This window comes from Saccopteryx bilineata, chromosome 1 (assembly GCF_036850765.1).
Source record: "Saccopteryx bilineata isolate mSacBil1 chromosome 1, mSacBil1_pri_phased_curated, whole genome shotgun sequence".
In the NCBI taxonomy this organism is placed as follows: Eukaryota; Metazoa; Chordata; class Mammalia; order Chiroptera; family Emballonuridae; genus Saccopteryx; species Saccopteryx bilineata.
This window is the reverse complement of record NC_089490.1, coordinates 226,386,577-226,413,301: the sequence shown is the minus strand read 5'-3', so window position 1 is coordinate 226,413,301 and position 26,725 is coordinate 226,386,577. Positions and strand designations below refer to the sequence as shown.

At 50.1% G+C, this 26,725-nt stretch overlaps 1 protein-coding gene across 3 annotated transcripts; it reads left to right on the top strand.

Annotated features, from left to right (window-relative positions):
* The first annotated feature begins 1,586 nt into the window (after positions 1-1,586).
* PSEN2 (presenilin 2) lies at positions 1,587-26,354 on the top strand. 3 transcript variants are annotated; one of them, XM_066237116.1, is made up of 11 exons: positions 1,587-1,677; positions 12,544-12,704; positions 15,667-15,881; positions 17,017-17,158; positions 19,501-19,568; positions 20,249-20,469; positions 21,091-21,189; positions 22,576-22,659; positions 23,007-23,102; positions 24,226-24,344; positions 25,616-26,354. In XM_066237116.1, the coding sequence occupies exons 2-11, from the start codon at positions 12,564-12,566 to the stop codon at positions 25,769-25,771; spliced, it is 1,341 nt and encodes a 446-aa protein (XP_066093213.1). In that variant the 5' UTR covers positions 1,587-1,677; positions 12,544-12,563; the 3' UTR covers positions 25,772-26,354. The 3 variants fall into 3 exon arrangements, with proteins under 3 accessions (XP_066093213.1, XP_066093194.1, XP_066093204.1); XM_066237097.1 differs by having other exon boundaries at positions 23,004-23,102; XM_066237107.1 differs by lacking the exon at positions 1,587-1,677 and adding an exon at positions 7,688-7,817 and having other exon boundaries at positions 23,004-23,102.
* Positions 26,355-26,725: the final 371 nt, after the last annotated feature.

Here is a 26,725-nt window from a genome sequence, read left to right as displayed (position 1 = left end):
AGAATGAAAACATTAATGGATTTTTCTTTTCTTCTATTTATTTTTCTGTATTTTATATACAGTATATAAATTTTACAAGAAAAATAACTAGTTATTTACAAAGTACCCACCACCAAAAACATAAATGCAGTAAATAAGCCTTTTAAGATAAGTTTAAAAAGAAAAATATTGCATGAAATTATAAGATGCTGAATGTCAAATGTACTGATCAGATCAGGCTGGGCTATATGCTACAGTAACAAGTGACTCTGGGTCTTAGTGGCTTAACCCAAGGAAAGTTTATTTATTGCTCCTGTGACATGTCCTTCCCATGTTAGCTGTGAACAGAGCCTCACGGAGCAGCCTCTGTCTGGAACATCTCCTGGCAGAAGAAGGATGAAGCCTGCCCAGGATCATAGAGCCTTCTGTCCAGATTGCTGTGCAGCATCGCTGTTGACATTGGTCAAAGTCACAGGACGGGTCCCACATCTCACCAGGACAGAAAAGCATGATACGCAGAAGTGAAAGGTGCAGAATGATTGTGAACAATAACACAGTCTCACTCCAATGTCAAACAAATCAAAACCCCACCTCAAATGGAGGAGAGAGGTTGAGGAAGGAAGACAACTAACATTTGTAGAGTGTAACCTGTGCTCCTGTCACTTTCACCCTTATCTCTCTTTGAATCCTCTCCATGATCCTATAAAGGGTGTTATTATATCTCTTCACAGATGAGGAAATGGAAGCTCAGTGAGGTTAAGTCATTGCCCCGAGTCTTGCAGCAAATAAGTAGAAGAAATGGATTTCAAACTCAGGTTAATCTGGTTCTTAAGCTCACGTGGTTCCCGCTATCCCACATGGTCTACCGGGCAGTGTTTGATATCTAAAGCATGTTCATAGAGAACACAATCCCTAGACACCAAAACCTGAAGCAGAGGCCATCCCTTCCCAAACTGAGGTCAGGGTCAGGAAGGGGCTTACGCATCCCTCACAAACCAGCATGTGAAAAGCAGCTGAGAGTGATGACCTCAAAGGAGAACCATGAAGGGAATGAATACATCAGACCGCTCAGTCACAGCCCAGCTCATGCCCTGACACAGAACCATGTCAGAGAGGGCTGCTCCTCAGGCCATACCCAAGTTCCGGTTCTGACACTCGTGACCCGTGCACATTTGAGAAAATAGCTTTGTCTTTGTAGACCTCCATTCCCCTGTGGGTAAAAAAAGCAATATTAATGCCTGCCCCTCACAGAGTTGCTCTCACAAACGAAATAAGACAAATAAAATGTAAACACGTATGATTGAGACCCAATAAATGTCCATTCCCTATCCCTCCCGTTCTGGCTTTGAAGACGATCACGTGGCAGGAATACAGAAAAAGTAGGACCTGGGGACCTAAAGTGCACTGCGGCCCCACAGTGCGGCCAGGCCCCCTTGTTCTAACAGGCCGGGCCTGCGCTCCTTGTAAGGTCAGTGCCCAGTCCCATGTCGAGTTTAACCCAACCTGTGCGCGGCTTGACAGGAGCCAGGCCAAGACCCTGCGAGCCTCAGCTCCAGTAGGGGCCGGGTTTGGGTGCGGGACGTGACGTCACCACATGGGTGGGGCCTGTCCTGGGTGGGGCGGGGCTTGCACCGTCGCCGGGTCTGCGGGGCGCAGGGCCAGCCGCGTAAACAGCGCCGGAGCGCCGCGGCAGAGCAGGTGAGCCTGCAGGCGGGTGGGACCCGGGGCTAGCGGCTGGGGCCCAGGCGCCCGCAGCACAGAGGACCGGATGGAGCCGCGACCCGCGGCCGTTCTCAGCCTTACGCGCGCCCTTCGCCGCGGCCGCTCGCGGCCCCCTCAGCAGTTTCGGGGCTGCAGACCCTGCGAGAGTCGCGGTCCGGGCCACTGCGGCCGGTGTGGGGGCAGGAGCAGGGAGGGCGCCGGGACAGCTTCGACTGCTGCAGCCCGGAATTGGGGGGTGGGAAGAGCGCGGGGCGTGGCCCCCAGGCCTCGGGCCTTCAGCCTAGACGGGTCCTCCCAGCCCCTGACTCCCCGCTAGGGTGGGCGCGGTGCGAGCTGTTAAAGGGCCAGAGTATTTAAAGGAGCAGCGCACGTGGGCCTGGAAGGCTTGTGGACTCGGACCTGTGTTCTTCCCTCCTGGCTGGCACAGTCTTGGCTTCCAGGACAGCGAGCCAGCGGCACGGGGCCCTGGGCACCGCTTTGCGGGGGCAAGAGGGGAGTGTGGGGGGGGTCTTCCCGCGTGTATGAGGAACTAAACTGCTGGTCAGGTCTTGGACCCAGGACGACTTCGTGATCATAAGTGTGTGGCTGTTTTTACTCCCAGAATCGAGATTTTGAAGCTGAAGGAACCTGAAACAGTAGTTAGGCCCCAGCCCCAATTTTTAAAAAATGTTTATTTTATTGATTTTAGAGAGAGGAAGGGAGAGCAAGAGAGAGACAGGAACATCTATCTGTTCTTGTATGTGCCCTGACCCGGGATCGAACCGACAACCTCTGTGCTTCCAATGATGCTTTAACCAACTGAGCTATCCCTCCAGGGTCTCAGTCCATATTTTATCAATGAAGAAACAGCCCACAGAGCTAAAGTGACTTTGTCGAAGGTTGCCCAAGTAGTATATGGCAGAGTCATGCTTAGAACCCATTGTTCTGGCCTCTAGTTGGCTGTCCAGCCCTAGGACCATCCTTCAGCCCTTTGGCAGTTGGATGAAATGCTCCTGTCTATTGACTTAACAAGTATTCCCCTTTTAAGGTATGAACTATTGATTGGTGGACTTACTGTAGCCCCCATTAGCACGTGGAGAACCTGAGAAGCATCCCACCAGAACAGTTGCAGAGCCCGCTTAACTCAAAATTGACATCCTGGGCTCCCAAGCCTGTGCTGAGTCACTTGATCAGGACAGACCCTGGCTTTCAGTATGGATGCCCCTGATCTGTGCATAGTTCATTCTGTAGACCAGGGGTCCCCAAACTACACCCGCATGCGGCCCCCTGAGGCCATTTATCTGGCCCCTGCCGCACTTCTGGAAGGGGCACCTCTTTCATTGGTGGTCAGTGAGAGGAGCACATTGACCATCTCATTAGTCAAAAGCAGGCCCATAGTTCCCATTGAAATACCGGTCAGTTTGTTGATTTAAATTTACTTGTTCTTTATTTTAAATATCGTATTTGTTCCCGTTTTGTTTTTTAACTTTAAAATATGTGCAGTGTGCATAGGGATTTGTTCATAGTTTTTTTTATAGTCCGGCCCTCCAACGGTCTGAGGGACAGTGAACTGGCCCCCTATGTAAAAAGTATGGGGACCCCTGCTGTAGACACATGAGCCTCCTGGGCCTTCAGCCAAGACCGTAGGCAGTAATTAAAGGCTCTGGATAAGCTGCTGCAGGTGTATGAGCCTCAGGTTCCCCTCCATGTCAGCGTGAATGTGGTTGTGTCAGGGTGGGAAACATGTCAGCAGCTGTATTTTCATGGCCCAGCTGGTGAAGGAGCTGGGGATCATGGCTCCAGCTTAGAGTTGCTGCAACAACCACCTATCATGGCCGGCAGGCTGTCCAGGTTCATGCCTTGTGTGCATGAGCAGGCATTTAGGGAAGGGGCAGCAAGTGAGGGCTTGGAGGTATGTTGCTACAGAATAGGATGGAGATTGTTTCAGATTTTCAGGGAGAATTATATATCATTTGCTGTTGCGGTACCCATGCACCAGGTCTAGAGCCTTACTTGGTGCATGTATCAGAGATCAGTGCCCTTTTCCAGTCAGCTTGAGAAAGTGCAGGACAAGGAGGAGCCTGGCCAGAGACTGCCACTCAAATGTGCCTGGAGGCCCAGTGCAGGTTGTCATGCCTGTCACCACATCCTCAGCTCCCTCTATGCCTGCTCACAGTCCCACAGCACAAGCAGTGTTTGCCAAATAAGAATTCCCCACCTACCTTGGCCTCTCTCTAAGTTATTGATGATGATCATGACATAACGTACTTTACTGTATGAAGTTTGTCATATACAATAAACCGTTTTGTATAGTAATTGTCACAATTATCTTAAGAGCTTCAGTCACACTGTGGAGGCTATGATTTTTACCCTACAGAAGGGGAAACTGAGGTTCAGGGAGTTAAGTAGCTTTTCCTGTTATGTGGCTTCAGTGACTGAGCATCAGGATTTGATCCCAGCTGGCTGTGTCTTCTTAATCTTTTGAGTTTAGTGCAAGATGTTTTCCACATTCACCCCCACCCATGTTCCTGTGGCACTGCCAGGAAATGTCTATGTATGTAGTCTCCTGACTACCTGACAAAACAAAAAAATAAATTAACAAATTAAAAATTAATATGTACATATATATATATGCATATTTTTAAAAAAGAAACCAAAGCAGTGTGTGTAGGTCATGTGCATGTTTATACTAACGACAGTGTTGGCTGGTGTTCAGCTGTTGCTTTCACTTAGGACACTGTGTAGTTGAGGACTGACAAGACAACAAATGTTTGCAAGTCTTTCCACCTGTTCCCTGACTCCAGCAGCTGGGGGAGTGACTGGTGGGGAAGAATGTTAGGGCTCTGCGGCTCACACGCCCTCCAGGCTTCCACCAGCTGGCACCTGGAGGTTCTTACCTTGGGTTGGCCAGCCTGACCTGGACTTCCAGCCTTGTGTAATCAGCCAGGCCTGGAGGTGGTGGAGGGAAAGAGTAATTTCCAATCAGTCCTTAGTAAAGACCAGATGTAGGTTAGGGTTAGGGTTAGGGTTAGGGTAAAACAAAACAAAAAATAAATAAATAAAATAAAATAAATTTTTTTAATAAAAAAACCCCCAGATGTCCAGGACGGAGATTGATTTTGTCCAACCTCTTCATCGTCTGGGAGAGTGGGTTGCTCAACTGTCAATGCCAAAATAGCCTTCTGAAACATGGAAAGAAAAATTGCTATACCTTAACCAGCAACTTGCTGATTTTTTAAAAATAAAAGTAATACGTGTTCATTTTAGAAAATTCAGGCGAGTTTAAGAGCCCTTCAGCCCTCAACCCAGTGATAACCACTGTATTTTCTTACAGCATTTCATGTACATCCATATATATTCATCTGTTAAGATATTAGAGGTAGGAGGAAACTGGAGATGAAGGTTTGTGTCCTGTTTTTTTCTGTTAATATGCCTTCAGATTTTTCTCTTCATATTATTGGGAAACTGGATTTGATTGGTATGTAGACCGTTATTTACTGCACCAGCGCCATAACAGGACACTTGCCCTTCCTCCCTTTTTGACCGAGAGAAGCAGTGCCCTGACTCCTGCCACATGCCCACATGTGGACACCCCCTGTTCCTGTGCCATGCCCATTTTGGAGCCACAGCCCTTCTGCCCCCATGTAGAGCACTAATAGCAGGGGAGGCCCCCAGGCCGGGCGTGTGTGATTGGGGCAATAGAGAGACTACTGAGTCTGTAGGGTTATATAGGTGATCTGGAGAGTATTTATAATTCATGACCTGTTTGTGTTTCGGAGAAGCTATGTATTAAAGAAAAGACACATACGTGCCCATGGAAAAGACATGTGCCTTGTGAATGTGGGTATGTACCCAGGGAGCCCCATGTGGGTGCTGTGTGGGCTGTCTGCGTGACCAGGCCCTGGGCCACCCAATATATGACCCTCACAGGTACTCTGTGGGTAGGGAAGAGCACCTCAACTGGCAGTTGGGAGACCTGAATTATAGCTGGCTTTTGGTCTTGGCACTTCCTTTGTTCCTCTGGGATTCAGTTTCTTTAACTATGAAATAGGGCGCTGACTACATGGCCTTTAAGGTCCTCGCTAGCTCTGACATTGATTCTCTGGACATGCCCTTTCATGTGACAAAATGTTCATGTGGCCAGAGTGCCCTGGGCCCCTTCTAAGAGGGGCACCAGCAGACTGCCACTATCCCCTCTCACTGTGTCCCTCTATGTCATCTTCATTGTAACTGCCATTATTGAACACCTGCTATGTGCCAGGCGCTTTGCACACTATCTCTAGTTCTTACAGTACTCTTGCAGGGTGTGCCTATTCCACTTTTTCCAGAAGAGGAAGTGGGCCATATGAAGTTAAGTAAGTTGTCTGAGGTTATGCAGCCAGGGAATATGTGGTTCAGGTCACAGCTAGGTAATTGGAGCCTTGTCAATTCCCAAAGCTTCAGCTTTTGACCACTGGCTTGCTGCTTCTCATTAAAGATGTTTTTTCTGGGCCTTAGGCAAAGGTAGCATGCATGCTAGGACCATGGCTTCCCTCCATCAGTTCACCCAAACTGCCATGTTTCTAGGCTATTTCAGAAAATGAGAGAAATCAGCCTAGGTACTGGGCATTGCTAAGTAGGAAAGGCCGGACTGGATCCAGGTTCAAGAGACCCCGTCAGAGTGCCCTGGGGCCTCTGGCCTGGGAGAGTGGAGTTGTAAATCGGGCCCCCCTGTGGGACTCAGACCCCAGCACTGGCAGAAGCCTCCTCCTCTGTGCTGGGGGGGAGAGCCATCCAGCAAATGACGTCCATCATGGTATGGGCTGGGCTAGATGGACATGTGATTGAAAGTCATCCAGGGCCAAATACATGGTCAGGTGCCTGGGGCTGCAGACACAGACATGCAGGGAAGCTGTGGGAATTTCTAAGGAAAATTCTAAGGTTATTTCCTCACCTTAGCAAACCCTTTTCCTGGTGTAAGGAAGACTGGGAACTTCCCAGGAGTCATGGGAGCGCTGTGAGCTGTGACCATAGAATGTGGCCTGCTTAATGCCACAGATGAGGGAAAATTTTCAAGTAGGCCTGCAAAATGCGCACGCGCGCGCACACACACACACACACACACAACAACAACAACAACAACAACGAAGTATTTGGGACCCAAACCTTTCTTTGCAACCCTGAGTGTTGTGGTGTGTACAGTAACTCCCAAAGCTTGGGAATTACAATTTCCAGCTTTTTCCATGAGGCACCAGTGTTAATTATGGCATTTTAAAATCTGGTTCCTGCTGAGGTCCACTGACCTTAAATTTTAAGGTCAAAACATTGCCATTTCTCGCCTAACCTGCGGTGGTGCAGAGGATAAAGCATTGACCTGGAATGTTGAGGTTGCCGGTTCAAAACCCCGGCTTCCCTGGTCAAGACACATATGGGAGTTGATGCTTTCTGCTCCTACCCCCTTCTCTCTCTCTCTCTCTCTCTTTCTCTCTGTCCTCTCTTTCTAAAATGAATAAATAAAATCTAAAAAAAAAACCCCAAAACCAAAACATTAACATTTCTCTGAAATCGAAAGAAAGTTGAAGAAATTGGGTCACCGGGTTTCCGTAATAATTGCAGAAACCACTGACACGAGCACGTTGGGGAGATTCTCTGGGTCAGAGCCGCTTGTTTTGGCGATTTCAGCGTTTCTGTCCCGTTCAGCTGTATGATGGGCGTGAGCAGTGGCTACTTTGGACATTTGATTTTGCATTCTAACCCACGACAGCTTTCCGCTGCCGCACTTTGTTCTGGGAAGGGTTTTGGAACAACACCATCTTGCACTGGACATCCCTGCCCCCACTAGCTCCTCTGTGTTTTCCTGCAGCTCCCTCAGGGAATGGAGCGCTGGTTGCTATGTAGGTGACAGGATTTGATATCTGTGGTAGGAGACTCACCCAGCCCAACCCCCACCTGCCTGTGAGTCAGCCTCCCTCGGGATTGATGGGATTGACGTCATTGCTGCTCTGAGGTGGACAAACATCTAACAGGAAGGTTGTTTATCCGCACAGATTTGGGTGGTGATTTTTCCCTCCAAGGACTCAGATCCCATTAGGCTTCTAGTTCCAATTGTGAAGCGAAAGGACCCGGGCCCAGCTGCTCTGCTCTCCTTCGGGAGCTAGGTAACGAACCCATCCGCTCCTCCAGCCCAGTGGGAGGGGTGCAGGAGGCAGGACTAGAAGAAAATTGGGCTAAATATTGACACTTACTGTTTCCCTTTGAAAAGCTTAATAGCTTAAAAAAAAAAAAAAACACCTACAAATGAAATCCATGTTTATTATAGAAGCTTTAGAAATGCAGAAAAATATTTGGTAAAAATCACCCACAATCTCACCATCCAAAGATAACCTCCTTTTATGTTATGTAACATTTTGTTTGCCAGGCCTTTATACATTTTCTGGGAAAATTCAGATGGGTATGCAAAGTTTTATACCAACAGTTTAACAACCTGTTGTATTTTTTCATATTATTAAATATTCTTTGAAATAAGACTTTTTTAGTGATCATATAATAAACTTCCAATAGCTCTATCAGAGGACATTTATTTTCACTTTTTTTTACAATTATAAATAAATGCAACAACATCTTTTATTATTTTCTTAGGGAAAATTCCAAGAAATAGCATTTCAAGATCAAAAGGTATGAATGGTTGGAAGCTTTTGATTTTTCCTGCCTTCAGAAAGGCAGGTCCAGTGTGTGCCAGGGTGTTTGAGGCCCAGTGCCCCACACCCTCCTCCGCGGTGGGCATTGCTTGGGGATCTTTGCAGCCTGAGAACTCTCTTCTTTCCTTGAAACTTCCCTAGTCTTCTCCTCCGCCTCTCCCGCTCTCTGACCAGACACAGGGTGTTCAGAGAAAGGACTGTTCCTCCCGTCACTTCCCCCATTTCGTGAGCAAGTAGTACAGAGCAGTGGGGTGCCAAGTTAGGTGGGTGAGGCACCTGCCCAGGGGACAGGGAGGCGGACTGTAACTGGACACTGGCAGTTCTGAGCCTGATGTCCAGGCTGGGGCACCTGATTTCCTGGCAGGGGCAGTCAGTCCTCAGGGAAGGTCTGATACCAACCTGAGAATGACCGAGGGACTGTCTCAGAGTGCAGACCCTTGGACCTTTGGTCAGGATAGAACCTGGGGATATGCATATTAAATAAGCAGCCTAGCATAGTGTTTAAGAGCACAGGACCTGGTCACCCCATTCCCAGGTGACTTTGAACCTTATCAGATTTTAGATCCAGGGAGTCCTAATCTGTTGCTCTAAACATTGCAAAGCTAAATCACAGGCCCGGGGGGAGGGGGGGACAAAAGGTGGGAGGTTGTAACTACATTATTAATTCACACCTGAAACCAAACTGATGTGCTGGAAAATAGTAGTAGGAGAGGCACCTGGCCCTGTGGTAGAGAGTCATCCAGAAGTGCCAAGGTTACTTGCGGGTTTGATCCCCGGTTAGGGCATATACAGGAACAGATCAGTGTTTCTCTCTTGCTCTCCTTCTCCCCCTTCCTCTCTTTCTAAAATAAAGTAAATTAAAAAAAAAATAATAATAAAAGAAACTATTGGCTATGTAGAGTCAAGAAAAGCAGAACAGTATTAAAAAAAAAAAAAAGAGCCACCCCTAGTTTTTGAGGCTCTCCTACAGATGGAATGCTATCATTTAGGGGTCTGTGATTTTGAGAAAACTCAGCCATGTCTTTGTTTTGGGTACTCCTCTTAAGTAGGAATGGATTCACTGATGCCAGAGTGAGTAATGAGGGAACTGTTGGGTCCAAGCAGGTATTAATTTAGGAGTTACCTAGTAAGACTGGTAACACAGAGGAGGATGGGACTTGAAAGGTCTCTTGGATCTCCATTAGATGAAGGAACTCAAGCTCGGAATTTTTCAAGGTCTCTCGGTGTGTTGGGGCTAAAAGCTGTGTCCCCCAAATTGGGCTCCTTTGGTTAGACACTGCTGGTTCCAAGACCTGGCCACTAAGTAGGTCAACCCTCCTGTGGCCCAGGCCCTAGCCTAGTCCTAGGGTGATCCCAGTGGAGAGGGGGAGGCCCACATGCCACCTCGAGAATGCTGCTTGGCTGGCATCTTGCTTTCATAAATTCACTGTTGAGAACCCTCTGCTGGATTCAGCTCTTACTCCTCGATCAGGCACCATGCCTTCCCTGGGATGGTCCACCACCTGTCCTCCCTCATCTCCCACCACAGCCTCCCAGGTCCTCATGCTTCAAGCAAAACAGCTTATGAGAATTGGCCCTGGTAAGTTCCCCCTTCAACACAGGAGGTTTCTTCTTTCTGGGATGTCCCAGTCTCCATTCCCTGCAAGCGATTCCTTACCTTACTGTTTCTCATCCCTCTTACTTCTTGAGACCTGAGACATCTAATCCTGACAGCCAATTGAAGATTAACTGTCCCTCTCTTGATCTGAACTCCAGAAGTGCCATGTCCTTGGCACCCCCTCCTGTAGTCATCTCACTTGCTTCCTACTGCTGTTGCTCCCACACTTATCTGCCCTAAACCCAGGAGCTTATCCATTTGAAAACTCTGTGAGCTCAACAGGGAGCCCTGTGTAATGGGTCCAAGGCAGCAAGGTGGACAGAGAGAGCTAGGCCCTGTCATGTGCTTGGTTAAGGGTTGATGGAATTAAAGTCCATGTGGGGGCCCTGGCCAGTTGGCTCAGTGGTAGAGCGTCGGCCTGGCGTGCGGGGGACCCGGGTTCGATTCCTGGCCAGGGCACATAGGAGAAGTGCCCATTTGCTTCTCCACCCCCTCCCCTCCTTCCTCTCTGTCTCTCTCTTCCCCTCCAGCAGCCAAGGCTCCATTGGAGCAAGGATGGCCCGGGCGCTGGGGATGGCTCCTTGGCCTCTGCCCCAGGCGCTAGAGTGGCTCTGGTCACGGCAGAGTGACGCCCCAGAGGGGCAGAGCATCGCCCCCTGGTGGGCAGAGCGTTGCCCCTGGTGGGCGTGCCGGGTGGATCCCGGTCAGGCGCATGCGGGAGTCTGTCTGACTGTCTCTCCCCGTTTCCAGCTTCAGAAAAGTACAAAAAAAAAAAAAGTCCATGTGGGAATAATGCAGACCATAGACCTGAGTGCTGTCTTCAGAAAGAGTGGCAGCTGCAGACCCTGGCAGAAGGAACCTGCTGGCTTGAAAATTATAAATTAGGGGAGTAACCTACTTGGAGACAGACTTTTGGCAGAGGGCACACCTGGCCATCTGTGTGGCATGAAGTTCGGCCCTGAGGGTTTTCAGGAGGCAGTGAAAGCTGTGTGAAGCTTTCCCAGCCCCTTTGGGCTGCACTGGCTTCTGTATGGTCCTGTTGTGTATACACACTGCTCAGGACAACACAGTGGCCTTCGGGACGGGCCTCCCTCCTGTGTAGTCTCTTTAGCCTGAGTCTTACTGTGGGTCCTCCCTCAGCTGTACTTTCACACATGCACGTGCACACACACATGCGCCCCAGCGGTCTCACTGCCGGCATGGCTTTGGCCACTTCTAAATTCAGGACTCTCATTTCCCTCCTTGTACTCCAGACCCAGGCACTGAGCCACCTCCTAAACACTTCTGCTTTTGACCCCACAGGCACCCAGACTCCAGGACGAAGCTCCTAGTCTTCTCCCAAGACAATTCTCTCCCATCTCCCCATCTCACTCCATGCCTGGCCTCATCCTGGACTCTGTCCTTATTTTATCCCCACATCTGTTCCTATTTGTTTACTTCCTGACCCTTTCTGGGTCCTGTCCCCTCACTTGCATCCATCCTGCTGACTCCTTCAAGGGAGTCTGTCCCTTCTTTACGCCTTTTTCAGGAAGTGGCCAGACTGACATTTCTTTTTTGTTTGTTTGTTTGTTTTTACAGAGACAGAGAGAGAGTCAGAGAGAGGGATAGACAGGGACAGATAGACAGGAATGGAGAGATGAGAAGCATCAATTATCAGTTTTTTGTTGCGACACCTTAGTTGTTCATTGATTGCTTTCTCATATGTGCCTTGACCGCGGGCCTTCAGCAGACCGAGTAACCTCTTGCTTGAGCCAGTGACCTTGGATCCAAGCTGGCAAGCTTTGCTCAAACCAGATGAGTCTGCACTCAAGCTGGCGACCTGGGGGTCTCGAACCTGGGTCCTCCGCATCCCAGTCTGATGCTCTATCCATTGCTCCACCGCCTGGTCAGGCCAGACTAACATTTCTAAGCACAGATCTTATCTATCTGTCACACTGTCTTTGTGGGAGCACCATATAGCTCCTAAACATGGCACAGGAGACCTGTCAGACCTGCACATCCCCACTTGGCAGGGCCAGGCCCTGACTGGAACTGTCTTCATACCCTTCCTTCCCACCTGGGATAATCTGTCTCCATTAGACAATATTACCTCTCTAGAAAGCATTTCTGATCTGGGGTTTAGACCCTTCCTTGTGCTTCTGTACCACTTAGCAAAGACTTGGATTATAAAATTTGTCACAATGGATGGTTTTTGTTTGTTTTTAAGGATAAAAGTGTGCCTTTTACTTATCTTTGTATTCCCAGAGCCCAACATAGTTATTGGCACACTATAGGTGTTCAACAGATGTTTGTTGATTGAATGAATTAGTGTGTTGACAGTTTGGAGTGACCCTGACTTCTCTAGTTGGGTGTTTTGCCTCCTGCGACCTGGATTTCCAAAGGCTAGTCCATCTCTAGTCCATTGCAGCCTCAATGGTGGCTCTTGAGGACTGATGCTTTGCAGCAGTTATTTGACATGGTGTCCTGGTATGTTGTTGCAGGGTAAGACCTATATCCAAGTCTTAAAGCCACCTCAAGCCATCCCCTCAGCCCTCCATTGCCTTTGCCTCAAGAAAAATGGAATGAAGTCTCCTTTGTTTATTTTCTCAGGTACTTCTGGAGGCGGGGCCATGCTCACATTCATGGCCTCTGACAGTGAGGAAGAAGTGTGCGATGAACGGACGTCCCTGATGTCAGCTGAGAGCCCCACACCTCGCTTCTGCCAGGAAGTCAGGCAGAGCCCAGAGGATGGAGAGAATTCTACCCAATGGGTAGGTTTCTGCCAGTGGGCTGAGGCCTCAAAACAGGCCCCTTGGGTTCCTGTGCCTGTTGGATGGAAACCAGACATTCCCAAGTGCGAAAGGGAGGAGAAAGTAAAAGTGAGAATTGGCCAGAAAGGTGGATGGTTGCCATGGCAGATCTCATGTCTGTGAGGGCTTTATAGTAGACTCTGCACATTCCCAGCCTGTTAAAGTTTGACAGCATTGAGCTGAATGAGTCTCTGCACTCCAGCTCCTACCCCCTTAGATTCATCTTCCTAGTGCAAGTGAATTTGGATACTGGGACAGGTAACAGAAGCCCAAGGACAGCAGGAGGCAAACTGCTAGAGGGGATCCTTTTTGGCAAATGGCAGATGTGGTGACCAAGAGATGACTATATCTGAGTCATATTTGACTTTTGAACTGGGGATGTGTCTTACTCCATTCTGGCTGCTGTAATAAAAATGCCATAGACTGGGTGGCTTATAAACACAGACATTTAATTCTCAATGTTCTGGAGACGGGTGGTCCAAGGTCAAGGTGCCAGCAGATCTGGTGTCTGGTGAGGGCCCACTTACTGTTCATAGGCAGCTGTCTTCTCTGTGTCCTTACCTGGTGGGAGGGGTGAGGAACCTCTCCATGGTCCCTTTTATAAAGCACTAATCCTATTTGTTAGGGCTCTACTCTTATGACCTAATGACCTCCCAAAGTCCCTACCACCTAACACCATCACATTGGGGGGTTAGGTTTCAACATCTGAATTTTGGAGGGTCAAGCATTGAGTTCATAGCAGGAGGGGAGGGCTGCACTGTGATCTTACCTCTGCAGCCCATAGGGCAGGAAATTATAACATCATGAAATGGAGGATGTACTTGGGAGGGTCACCTAGCCAAGCTACTTCCCTACCCATCAGGACAAAACAGCATCTGAATTTCATTCTTCATTTATAGTATTTAAATTATTATTATTATTTTTTTTACAGAGACAGAGTGAGAGTCAGAGAGAGGGATAGATAGGGACAGACAGACAGGAACGGAGAGATGAGAAGTGTCAATCATCAGTTTTTCGTTGGGGCATTTTAGTTGTTCATTGATTGCTTTCCCATATGTGCCTTGTCCGTGGGCCTTCAGCAGACCGAGTAACCCCCTGCTTGAGCCAGTGACCTTGGGTCCAAGCTGGTGAGCTTTGCTCAAACCTGATGAGCCCATGCTCAAGCTGGTGACCTCGGGGTCTCGAACCTGGGTCCTCCACATCCCAGTCTGAAGCTCCATCCACTGTGCCACCGCCTGGTCAGGCCATTTATAGTATTTAAAAACTTTTCCATGTGAAGTTTTTTTTACATGGGGATTAGTTAGCCTTAATCCCCCTTGCTGAAACAGGAGCTCATTTCTTCTGTCTTCCTTTGTGCTTCCAGCAAGAGCTCACCAGTTCAAGGTCACCACACAGCCACTCCTTAGCCTTTTCTTGCTAGTTTCTTCATCTTTTATCTCCTGGAGTTGTGCATTTTAGTTGTTTCAGTTCCCATTCATTAACAATTTTTTCTTTTCTTTCTCAGCTGAGTATGTAGATTGGATTCTATGCATAGCATCAATACCAAAGCAATAGTCATAAAAAAAATAAAGATTTTATTTATTTATTTTAGAGAGGAGAGAGAGAGGGAGGGTGGGTGAGGGTCAGGAAGCATCAACTCCCATATGTCCTTGATCAGGCAAGCCCAGGGTTTTGAACCAGCGACCTCAGCGTTCCAGGTCAGTGCTCTGTCCACTGCACCCCCACAGATCAGACGCAATAGTCATTTTTTATTTTCCTTTCATTTGGCTTTCTCTTTGGCTGTTAATGTAATTACCAAGGCAGCTAATGACTCTGAATTGCCACAATTCCAGAACGAATTCTTATGGATTCATTGGTGCCAGCCTCTGGCAGGCATCCTGCCCGCCCGTTCCCTGCTCGCCTGTTTGTGCTCTCCTGACTTCCCATAGCCCAGCTCCTCCCAGATGCTTAACCTGCTTAGCCTCCTTGGTTCAGAGTGCAAATTTTGCATGCTTGATTTTGGGGTGCAAAAATTTAAAATAATTTCTTCCTCTGCAAATTCCCACTGTCTTATCTATAATCAAAGAAAGTCCCTATGTATTTGTTTTTATTTTTTTATTATTTTTTATTTTTTTCATTTTTCTAAAGCTGGAAACAGGGAGAGACAGTCAGACAGACTCCCGCATGCGCCCGACCGGGATCCACCCAGCACGCCCACCAGGGGGCGATGCTCTGCCCATCCTGGGCGTCGCCATGTTGCGACCAGAGCCACTCTAGCGCCTGAGGCAGAGGCCACAGAGCCATCCCCAGCGCCCGGGCCATCTTTGCTCCAATGGAGCCTTGGCTGCGGGAGGGGAAGAGAGAGACAGAGAGGAAAGCGTGGTGGAGGGGTGGAGAAGCAAATGGGCGCTTCTCCTGTGTGCCCTGGCCGGGAATCGAACCCGGGTCCTCCGCACGCTAGGCCGACGCTCTACCGCTGAGCCAACCGGCCAGGGCGTCCCTATGTATTTGGATCATTCTAGTTTATGATTTGTCAACCAAAAGTTTTTATACTCTCTGGTTTCTGCTATCATGTGGCCTGTCTCCTCCCAAGTCAGTATGACCATGTGAACAGAAATGAGCAACATCCTGAGTCCCTGTACCGAGGTCTAGGAGAGCTCTTTAGACGTGTTCCAAACTCATTAGCCATTAAGTCGTGAGCCTGCAAACCATGCTGCTCTATGGTGACTGCGCCTCCCACCTGCACCTGTGGTGGTTAGTACCAACTTTTCAAATGCCTTGGAATTTCCAACACTCCCAAATCTAAACTACACCCTGTGGACTGGCTCTTACATCTGGAAAGCAACATGTAAACTTCGTTTCTTCTTTCAAAATACCCATACAATACATCGGAGGGTCACCCTTTGGGTGTATTCCATGGCCCTCACAGTGTGGTTTCCTACAGAGAAGCCAGGAGAGCGAGGAGGACCATGAGGAGGACCCTGACCGCTATGTCTACAGTGGGGTCCCTGGGCGGCCACCGGGCCTGGAGGAGGAGCTGACCCTAAAATATGGGGCAAAGCACGTAATCATGCTCTTTGTGCCTGTCACATTGTGCATGATTGTGGTGGTGGCCACCATCAAATCTGTGCGCTTCTACACGGAGAAGAATGGACAGCTGTGAGTTGGGGGCCCAGGCAGGGTGGGGCGTGGGGGCTTGGTCAGGGGGTTTTGGCCTCCTCTGGCCATTTGTCCTGCAACTCCAAGCCAGCAGCAGTAAGGAGCAGGGATGAAGATCCCATACGCTGGTCTTGGCACATTCCTGACCTCTCTGCACCTCAGTTTCCTCATCTGTATAATGGGTTTGATGAAGATTACTGGGAGAATTGAGTTAATCCACATAAAGGCTTACATAGCACAGTGCTCGCGGCAGTGCACCACTCTAGCCCTCTGGGTTTTACTGTCGGAGGCACACTCCTACCAAATGGCACTGAGTTCAGTGTCCCAAGTGCCAGGTCTCAGGCACAGCTGTCCCACCTGCCACTGTAAGACCTCAGACAAGTTGCTTCATCTCTGGGCCTCTGCTCCCAGGAATGTCAACTGATGTAGCTGGACCAGATATCTCAGCTCACATCCAGCCTTGTGAGGGAGATTGCATTTCTTTTAGTAAAAAGAACTCAGATGGGCAAAAGCAACAGCATAGAAAAATGAGACGACGTTCCCCCTACTTGACTGCACCTTTAGTTAGGCAGTTGTTAAGTTTTGTTTTTTAAAAGAGCAGAGAGCGAAGTCCCCACCCCAGGAAGCTTATAGTATTCTGGGGACTTAGAGCAGTGCAGGTGAAAAGTATTAGGAGCTCTTGAGAACTTTGCAGGCGGTTTCCTTCCGGCAGTCCAGGTTGGACAGCGAGGCTTCAGGGACTTAATTAGTGAGTGTGCAGCTGCTGGGCTATGTTGGGTGGGGTAGGAGTTGGGGCATGCTCTAGGCCAGCGGGGGCTGATGATTAGGGGATGTGGGAAACTACAGGTTTCCCTGGACCAGAGTGGAGTTGGGGGTGGGCACCTCCAAAGAAGGGTTTTCTCGGTGTGGGGAAGGGGAACCTTTGTAAGGTCATCGAAGCCCTTTCCCGTTGTAATGTTGGGCCCAGTCATCAGGCTGAGGTCAGGGGGCCAGGAGGTGGTTTGGGAGGCGGGGCAGCTGGTGGGGATGGCAGACAGCACTCCACCGGGGCGGGTGTCCCAGGGCACCTCCTTCAGGTTGGGGGGCATGTAGAACGGGCAGGGAGTGAGCACCAGGCCCTTGCCTTTTCCCTCAGCATCTATACACCATTCACTGAGGACACACCCTCAGTGGGCCAGCGCCTCCTCAACTCTGTGCTCAACACTCTTATCATGATCAGTGTCATCGTGGTCATGACCATCTTCCTGGTCGTGCTCTACAAGTACCGCTGCTACAAGGTGAGTGCTAGACCTGTACACTGCCTGCCCCTCCTCCTGCCCGCCCCTCCCTTGCCCCTCTCTTCTCCTGCCTGTCCATCATGACAACCATTGGCTTAAAAAAAATCAGAGTTCCTTTTTTTCTGCAAAATAGACTGATATTTAGTGCTTTTACCACCCCACTGCTGCCCTTTCCATGGATTACCCACTACTCTTTTAAATTTACACATAATCCCACTTAATTGAGTTCCTCCTTGCACTGTTCAGAGTGCCACTTCTTGTATTCAGTTCATTTTATCTCACTTCTCCTGCTGAAGAAATGAGATGTTCTATTTTAGGCTCCCTTTACCCCATACTTCCCCTCCAGGTTTATTTTTATTTTCCCATTCCCCTTTAAGCTGGGGATGTACAGACAATGTGCTAGGGTCTTCAATACTGGTTGGGTACCCCCCAGCCCCAGGACCTGGTTGAGGAGGGGAGTCCACCCGGCTCACATCATGGGCATTGTCCCCAGAAGTGCCATAAGCTTTTAGAGCTGGGTTTTGGGTTGTGAAACCCTGAGGGCTGGAAGGAAGCTGAACTAGGCATTACCCAGTCTAAAGTCGTTCACACCCAGGCTTGCCAGTGCTGTGTTCAGGCTGCTGCCATCTGTGGAGCAGGTAGGGGCCATGAGGAGGCTCAGTCTGAAGAGATGAGCCCTTCCAGCTGGGGAATGATTAGGTGGGTGAGCAACAGGAGGGGCTTTCAGGAAGTGTCTGGGAGCTGAAGCTTATCAATAAATAACTTACCTGGGTAAATGAACCCCAGGAGGGTGGTGGATGGTGGGACCAGGGTAGAGGGCTGCTGGTCTAGAGCAGAGGGTACAGCACAAATGAAAACCAGCCAGAAGCACAGAGATGTGGAAGCCGGCCCTACTGTGGTCAGCAGGTGTCAGGTGACCAATCAGCAGGACCATTCAGTGAGGTTTACTTGCAGGTCCCATGACATTTAGGTGATGACAGTGGCCTTAGGCCGGAAATAGTGGTTAGGATAGAGAGTGTCAGTACATTCCAAAGGCAGCTGCTCACAGCCTGACCAAGGCCACTGGTTTCACTTCTGGTAGACCAGGTCCTCCCTGAGATCCCCAGTGGCTGAGCTGGGTCTGTCCTCAGCGAAGGGAGACTGGAAGGAGTGTCACACTGTGCCACTGATGGCTGACCTGGGGACTGGCTTAGGAACAGCCTTACCCTTATCCTTGACCCTCCCAAGTTTGGCCAGGAGAAGAGGAACGTTTGTAGACCCTCAGGTGGAAAGGGACTCCCTGGTGGACTCTGTGCAAAAGAAGTTCCCTCGGCCCTGGCCAAGTGACTCAGAGGATAGAGCATTGTCATAGCATGCATAGGTTGCAGGTTCAATCCTCAGTCAGGGCACATAGGAGAAGCAACCAATGAGTGCACAACTAAATGGAGCAACAAGTTGATGCTTCTCTCCCTCCCCTCTTTTTCCCCCCTCTTTTCCCCTCTCTCTTCCCTCTCCTCCCTCTGTCCCCTCCTCTCTCTCCCTTTCTCAAATCCATGGGAAAAAAAAGAAGCTCCCTAAGAGCCTGTTCTGACCACTTTATCTAAATCAATACCCCAGTGAATCGTCTGTTACTTTATCCTGCCAATTTGTTTTCTCTCTCCTTCCCCCAGTGGGGAGGAGAGAGATGAGAAGCATCAACTTGTAGTTGCTTCACTTTAGTTGTTGATTGATTGCTTCTCATATGTGCCTTGAGGGGGTGAGGGAGCTCAACCTGAGCCAGTGACCCCTTGCTCAGTCTGGGGACCCTACTCTCAAGCTGGTAAGCCTGTGGTCAAGGTGATGAGTCCTTGCTCTTGCTGGTGACTTCGAGGTTTCGAACCGAGGCCCTCAGCATCCTGGGTTGATGTTCTATCCACTGCACCATCACTGGTCAGGCGCCAATTTGTTTTCTTTGTAACCTTTAGCTACCAGTGATAGTCTATGTTTATGTATCATCTAATTGCCCTCTCACTGGAATGCAGCACATGTGGGCAGAGACTGCTAGCCCTACCTCTAGAGCCTAGAGTGTGCCTGGTGTGTGGGAGACAGCAGCATGTCCTTTCTGAGTGAGTACAGGTCCAGGTGTTCAGACCTAAAGGAGTTTCGTCTCCTTCATTCACTTGCTGGGTGACCTTGAGAGAACTCCTTGAATTTCTGTGCCCTCTTTATCTGGAAAACGGCCACTCAGTACCTTCCAACATAATCACAAAGGAGCCTAATGAGGAAAGATTTTCAAACTTAGGCATCGGTTCCAAGAACCTGAGGGCTTTGTGATATGCGGCTTGGGAACACCGTGTGGTTTTTCTTCCTGTCTTTTTGTCTAGTTTATCCATGGCTGGTTGATCATGTCCTCTCTGATGTTGCTATTCCTCTTCACCTATATCTACCTCGGGTGAGTGGCAGCTGGTGAGCTGCAGGGTCCTCGGGGCCAAATCCCCTTGTGGCACGAGTGGCTATGGAGGAGCTGGGTGAGGAAAGGCACCCTTGGGTTTCACACTCTCCCCAGTGTTTCTGCTTCAAAAGTCTGGCTGCTCTTGACACAAGGCCTTCTTGTGACACAGGAAGTGGGCTCCACGGTGGCCACGTGGGTCTTTTTGGTTTCTGACTTAAAACAAATAAGCAGAGCCATCATGGAGCAGGCACTCTGTGAACTCAAGGAGGGTAGAAGCCCTCAAAATTTACATTCCAGTCTTCCTAACTGATGGTAAAGGGACCTGTTGTCCTGGATTTGGGGTATCAATCTGACCCATGGGCCCAAGGAGACAGGAAGGACAGGAGGGAATACCAGGACCTTTCCCAGGAACTAGGAGCCTCCAGGTTGTGCCAGTGCCTGTTTATGTGGACCAACTCTAGTGTGAGATGGTTTACTCCCCTCCTTTTTCCAAAAACTATTTCAAGTGGTTAGTTGTAGGGCTCATGGAAATGAGGAAGAGGATATTAGTCAATGAAACCAGAAATTGGAAAAACCCAGATTGGGACTTAAGGGGTGAGAAGCAGGGTGTTGAATTGCATCAGGGTCTAACCTCTCCACTGAGTGTCCTGTCTCTGGTGGGCTTGACTTGGGTCCTACAGGGAAGTGCTCAAGACCTACAACGTGGCCATGGACTACCCCACCCTGTTCCTGACTGTCTGGAACTTCGGGGCAGTGGGCATGGTGTGCATCCATTGGAAGGGCCCCCTGGTGCTGCAGCAGGCCTATCTCATCATGATCAGCGCACTCATGGCCTTGGTGTTCATCAAGTACCTCCCAGAATGGTCTGCGTGGGTCATCCTGGGTGCCATCTCTGTGTACGGTAAATGAGCATAGGCCAGCTAAGAGCCTGGTGGCGGACAGTGGGGTCAACATCCAGGGTCAAGTCCTCACTGTGGCACATGTGGCAGACGCTGAGAAGGTCCTGTCCTCCCTCCCTGAGGTGCCTGGGTAGTCTCCCTTCTGAGACATTTGCCTTTGTTAAGCATGTGGGGTCTCATTGACTCATGACTCATGACTATCGATGTGGCTATTAATAATAGCAAATATTTACTGGGCACTCACACTGTTAATGCCCTTGATACACTGTCAGTTATTGAGCATGGAAGGGCACAGTACCTATAACTAATGAGCATCCAAAGCCTAAGCTGCTGTTTACTTAGTATTAGTGTGATTACCATGACCAGTACTGTTTCTTCCATTTGAGGGCCCAGAAAGTGGGACTTCCAGGTTAATCCTCTTCCTTGTTTGAGGCTGGCCTTCAGACCCCGCTGTGGGCTCCAGCAGGTGCAGACTCATGGGACTGGCTGGAGACCTGTGGGTTAGGTGATAGGACGGCAGGGCCTATCCTGAGAGCCTCACGTTCAGGGTGGTGTTAGAGGCCTGGCTCCTTTCTTTAGGGGTAACTTGGGAGTAAATGTCTTTTTTACCTTTGCTTTCCCAGATCTTGTGGCTGTGCTGTGCCCCAAAGGGCCACTGAGAATGCTGGTGGAGACTGCCCAGGAGAGAAACGAGCCCATATTTCCTGCCCTGATATATTCATGTGAGTGGCCCCCATTTCTCTGCCCATGATGGGAACTGGGGCAGCTTCCTGGCTGTGGCTTTCAGAGTTGTCTAGTAGATAGTGTGACCTTTCCCTGACCAAAGGAAGGAAGAGGTGGCCTTGGTGATTCCAGGAGGGTCTCTACCTTTCAGAGAAGACAGCAGACAATATCTTGCTGTTACACAAGACGAAGCTTGGAAAGGTAAGAGTAGAAGGGCCCCATAGCCACATCCCTTCTGGCTTCCAGTGGTGGGCATATGGTGGGTTCAGACAGCATTCTGGGAGCCCATGTCTACCCCCTCCGCCATCCAGGGGGAGGGGCTTTGGAGAGAGTCTCTTTAGGGAGGAACAGGATGTGTCTGCCTTTCACTGGGCTTCCTCCACAGTTGCATGGCTGGTTGAAGTTAAATCTCTGAAGGGAAGGCACGTGGGATGCCCCTGGGCTCAGGCCAGGTGTAGGGGTTGGGATTAATGTATACATTCAGCAAATGTGTGTCAGAGCCCCACTTTGTGCCGGGCACTGTGCTGGGCACTGGAGAAAAGGCCCATGTGGGCCCAGGCCTCCCGGAGTTCACAAACCTGTGGTTTGAATGCCCTCCTGTCTGTTGCTGGTGGCATTTGTTTAAGTAGAGAGTTTGAATCCCTGGGCTTAGCTGGCTGTAAGGTTCCCTGGAAAATGGTTAATGGGACAGTTAGTTCTGGATAATCTAACAAATGAAGATTTGAGGGAGAAAGCACATTCCAGGCGTGTCTCAAGGAGGCATTGAGCCCACCTGTGGAAGGACTGAGATGGTGCCTGGACTTTCACCATCTCTGCTCTGATGGAGCTTAGATTGTAGGGGGAGAGCCAGACAGGAGCCAGACAGACAAGTACAGACGTCACAAGGCGAATACTCTGTAGAAAGAAGACAGCACACAGCGTAAGAACTTCTGGGTAGTGGGCCCTGCTATTTTGTATAAGGCGGTCAGGGAAGCCCTCTGTCACAAGGCGGCATTTTCCTGCCTTAGGAAAATCTGGGGACAGAATACTTGACACTGTTAAACTGTACACTTAAAAGTGGTTAAGATAATACATTTTATGTTACATGTTCCTTACCACAGTAAAACGAAAACACAATTAGTTCACCAAACTGTTCACTGATATTATTACCATTATTTTTGTGAGAAGTCAAGAAAAGACAGGAAAAGTCGTTGTCTGCCCATACCTGGTCAGTGAGTCTGGACCCCTCCCCCAGTGGCCTCCTAACAATGGGATATAAACAAACATCACGGAACTGTAGGTCCTGCGCAGGCTTCTGGGGACAGAGATGGGCCCACCCGGCTCTCAGGCCCGTGGGCAGCCATGGGTAGCCCCACCTGAGGCTTGACCCTTTTCTCTTCTCTCAGCCGCCATGGTGTGGACGGTGGGCATGGCCAAGCTGGACCCCTCCTCTCAGGGAGCCCTTCAGCTCCCCTATGACCCAGAGATGGGTGAGTGTCGGGGGCCTGGTGGCTCTCTGTCACTGGGGCAGCTTCTCACCTGCATGCAGCTCAGCCTGGCCCATCGTCCCTGGGAGACACAGGTCTGGGTGGGAGAGGGAAAACCTGCCCTCCCGGCATCCTGGGATTGAATGACGATGGGCCTTAGACCCTCTGCCTCAGCTCCATTCTCTTCTGCGGACGGAAGAATCTTCCTCCTTGTGTCAGGGCTGGTGGGTGAGGGAAGGGAAGCCCTGGGTTCAGGGGGACCCCTCTGACTGGACTTCTGTCTCTCTCCCTTGTCCTCTCCCCATCTCCGTGGTGGTGACGGCTGCCTTCTCTTACTGGACCCCCAGAAGACTCCTATGACAGTTTGGGGGAGCCCTCATACCCTGAAGTCTTTGAGCCCTCCCTGCCTGGCTACCCAGGGGAGGAGCTGGAGGAAGAGGAGGAAAGTAAGGTGCCCGTGTCCAGGTGGTCTGCTGGGGCCTGGGGCGGAGGGTGGGGGTGGGGCTCCAGGAAGTCCGAGGAGGAGGCGGTGTAAGGGAGGCCCTCCTTTCTCATCAGACAGGCCCTGGTGCAAGTTAAGGAGAGAGTTGCAAAGGTAGGGTCGTGTTGGCAGGCCAGGGGCTTTCCCATTCCAGCTAAAGTGTGCTCTTAACACTCGCTGAGCGTCCATTGTGTGCTGGCCCTGTAATGGTGGGTGCCCGGCTCTGGTCGGACTCACGTCACAGATGTGGCTCTGATCACAAACATCGTGTCGGGGGGCCTGGGAAGGAGAATAGGGGGTGTGGAGCACCAGCGGGGTTCTTGACCAGGTGTAGGGAGCCTGAGAGAGTTCCCCGAGGACTAAGTGGAGCTCCCAGAGGTGCATCCACAGCTGGGGACAGACGCTGGCCGACCAAGAAGGGGCTGCTTCTTACTAGAGCCTGGAAGGTGTAGGGCGTGAGCAGACGGGGTAAGCAGTTTTCTTGAAGCAGGCCTACTCAGGTGTATTATGTAAACATTTTTATTGTCTGTAGTGAACAAAATTATCCTATGCAAGTGTGTAGGGGCAGCTGTACTAAAGGAAACATGAAAGCATTCTAGAAGCTTCATTCACTTTCCAACAATGGATGAGCTAATTACAAATCTGTTTATCTTTTTACGGGGAAAGGGTCTCCAGAGGATCCTGGGTGATATACACATTCTTACAAGTAGTGAAATTAAATTTCCTAAAAAATGCTGATAAGTCAAACTCAGCATTATCTTGTATAGCCTCCCACCAACCCCAGACAATGCATTTTATTTGATTTTTTCTTGAGTAAGTACCAAGCTTCAGTTTTACCAGAGTTATCAGACATGCCCACTTTTCACAGCCCAGATTACAAGCCACTCAGTCCCTTAACCGCTGGCTTCTGATTTCCTAGTGCAGCCAGTCTTTGTCCCAGAGTCCAGGTGAGGTGGGCTGAGTGGCAGAGCTACCCCAGCTGGCCCCATGAGTGCCCAGACTCTGGGTCCCTGGCTATTTGCTGTCCACCTTCTCTGCCGCTCCCTCTCGGGGTTACTGAGATGATGGATTTACTGTCTTCCATACAGGGGGGGTGAAGCTTGGCCTTGGAGACTTCATCTTCTACAGCGTGCTGGTGGGCAAGGCGGCAGCCACGGGCAGTGGGGACTGGAACACCACGCTGGCCTGCTTTGTGGCCATTCTCATCGTAAGTGGGCAGTGGGGGCTCTGGGAATCTTCATGAGGAGCCCAGGATCCCAAGGGAGTTTTCAGATGCTGTGGCCCTGGGAGGGGCAGCAGTAGTGGGGGCTGGGTGGCGTTTGCAAGGCCCTCAGCATGAGACTGCAGTGCACAGGAAATTCTGGTATCAACAAGCTGCTGTGACAGGGTGCCGGGGGCATGACCACAGGACACTGACGTTACTGAGCGCACATGCCATGGTGGCAAGTGCTGGGCCAGCTTTGTGCACTTGTGTCACAACACCTGAGATTGCTGGAAGAGGAAATAGGTTAAGGCTTTGCCTGTGGGCACAGTGCTGGTGAGGACACGAGCTGTGATTCGAACTCAGGTCGCTGACTCTGGGGCAGTGTGTTCACTCCATGCCATCCTGATACCACGAGTTTCTGAATCCCAGGCTTCTCTCAGGGCTCAGGAGGAGGACCCCATCCTTTGGGCACCAGCAAATGAAATTTGGAGATTCCTCTAGTCACTTAATGTGGACAGGTACCCACGATGGTGGAAACGCCCTATGATGATGGCGTCTCAGTGGCAGAGGCTCTGAGTGGGGCGTGCTCAGGGCCCTGCCATGGTGAACCCTGGGCGGAGTATGGCACATTAAGGCTGAGGATCAGTTCTTTGGAGTTTTGTATGTGCCCACGGTGTGTACCAGGGATGGGTGGTGGGACCCCAGGATCCTCCACCTCTGGACTGTCTGATGGAAGCCCTGCTCTGTCTGAGGGTGACGCGGGCACTCAGGTTCCCTCTCCGCAGGCTGGACCACTGTCGAGGTCTGCTGGGGCAGGGACAGCTGGGCGACCACTGGACCGTCTTCCAAGCGGAGGAGTCACACAGCATCTTTGATTCCCTTGGTGTCCACTGCTAGGACCCTTGCTGGCATTTCAGTTGAGCCCTTCCAATTCTCCTGTAAACCTGTCGCCCAAGTGGAGGCGTGCTGTCATCAGGTCATATCTGTCACTACTCTAGCCAGGCAGGGAAGGTAGTCTGGTGGAGGCAGCAGTATCTAGGAGTCAGGAGGCCTGGTTTCTGGTTTACCCGTTAATGTGCAGGTTGTTATGCTGGGCGTGAGAACTCCTGCCTTCGGGCACCTTGCAGCTGTTGAGAGGACCAGGGAAAGTGATAGGTGTCCAGGGCTATTGTCCAACAAGCCCTTGACAAGCTCTTGGCCCAGGGACTGGACTGTTTCTCTCCTCCCCACCCTGACCGGATGTCACCGCCTCCCCCTCACCTGGTGTCCTACAGGGCTTGTGTCTGACCCTGCTGCTGCTCGCTGTGTTCAAGAAGGCGCTGCCCGCCCTCCCCATCTCTATCACGTTCGGACTCATCTTCTACTTCTCCACGGACAACCTGGTGCGTCCTTTCATGGACACCTTGGCCTCCCATCAGCTCTACATCTGAAGGGACACGTGAGTGCTGTCGCTCAACGCTGTAGGAAATTGTAACTGGATGCAGTCATCTAGTTTTCCACTCTAGTGCCATATATTTTTTAAGACTTTTTTTCCTTAGAAAAAAATTAATGATAATTCAAAAGTACTGTGTTTACTTCGTGAAGAAGAACCAGCTTTTTGGTGCTAGTTGTTTTGTCACCAGACCATGGCTCATCCCTTCCTGAGCACTCGCCTCACCGACAGGAAACATGGGAAGTGGCTCGGGATAAACTGAGGAAAGGACGTGACGAGGGAGGGACAAGGAAGACTGCCTGGTCACGCCTCATAGCCTGGAATGCTCTGATGGCCAAGACTAAGGAAGGTGTGCCCGTGTTAACGAGACCAGGAGTTCGTGCCCAGAATGACACTGAGCACCTGGTCACTCTGGCTGGAGAAGAAAGGCCAATTTTTTCTGCAAAGAATGTTCCCGATGCTTTTTCTGTGATGTCGTTGTTATTTTATTACCTTTAGAAACCAAATCTTAATCTTGTTACAGCATTTCTGCTGGGAAGTGGCTTAATATTAATACCAATAAAAGACAAATCCTGTTGGAATATTGGAGTTTGGTCTGTTAGTCAGTGTGGGCCTCATCCCTGCCTCTCACGCCACTCCTAGGATGATGGGTCTTGGCACAGAAGGAGACTCAACTGCTCCCCGCCCTGCACATCTCTGCAGTCATTTCTCTTTTTATTTTTTTTAAATGTATTTATTGATTTTAGAGAGAGAGGAAGGGGGAGAGAGAGACGGAAACATCAATCTGTTTCTGTATATGCCCTGATCAGGGATTGACCCACAGCCTTTGCGTGTAGGGACGACACCCACCAACTGAGTTCTCTGACCAGGGCTGTGTCATCCTTTAACTAGAAGGTTCCCTAAGCAAAGGTCTACAGGAAGCTGCGAGGCTTGGTGGCTGACAGCTTGGAGG

Coding starts and splice junctions, on each gene's coding strand:
- PSEN2 (XM_066237097.1), top strand. CDS start 12,564: ATGCTCACATTCATGGCCTCTGACAGTGAGGAAGAAGTGTGCGATGAA. Junction 23,103..24,225: donor GCTGGAGGAAGAGGAGGAAA/GTAAGGTGCCCG, acceptor TCTTCCATACAG/GGGGGGTGAAGCTTGGCCTT. Junction 24,345..25,615: donor GCTTTGTGGCCATTCTCATC/GTAAGTGGGCAG, acceptor GGTGTCCTACAG/GGCTTGTGTCTGACCCTGCT.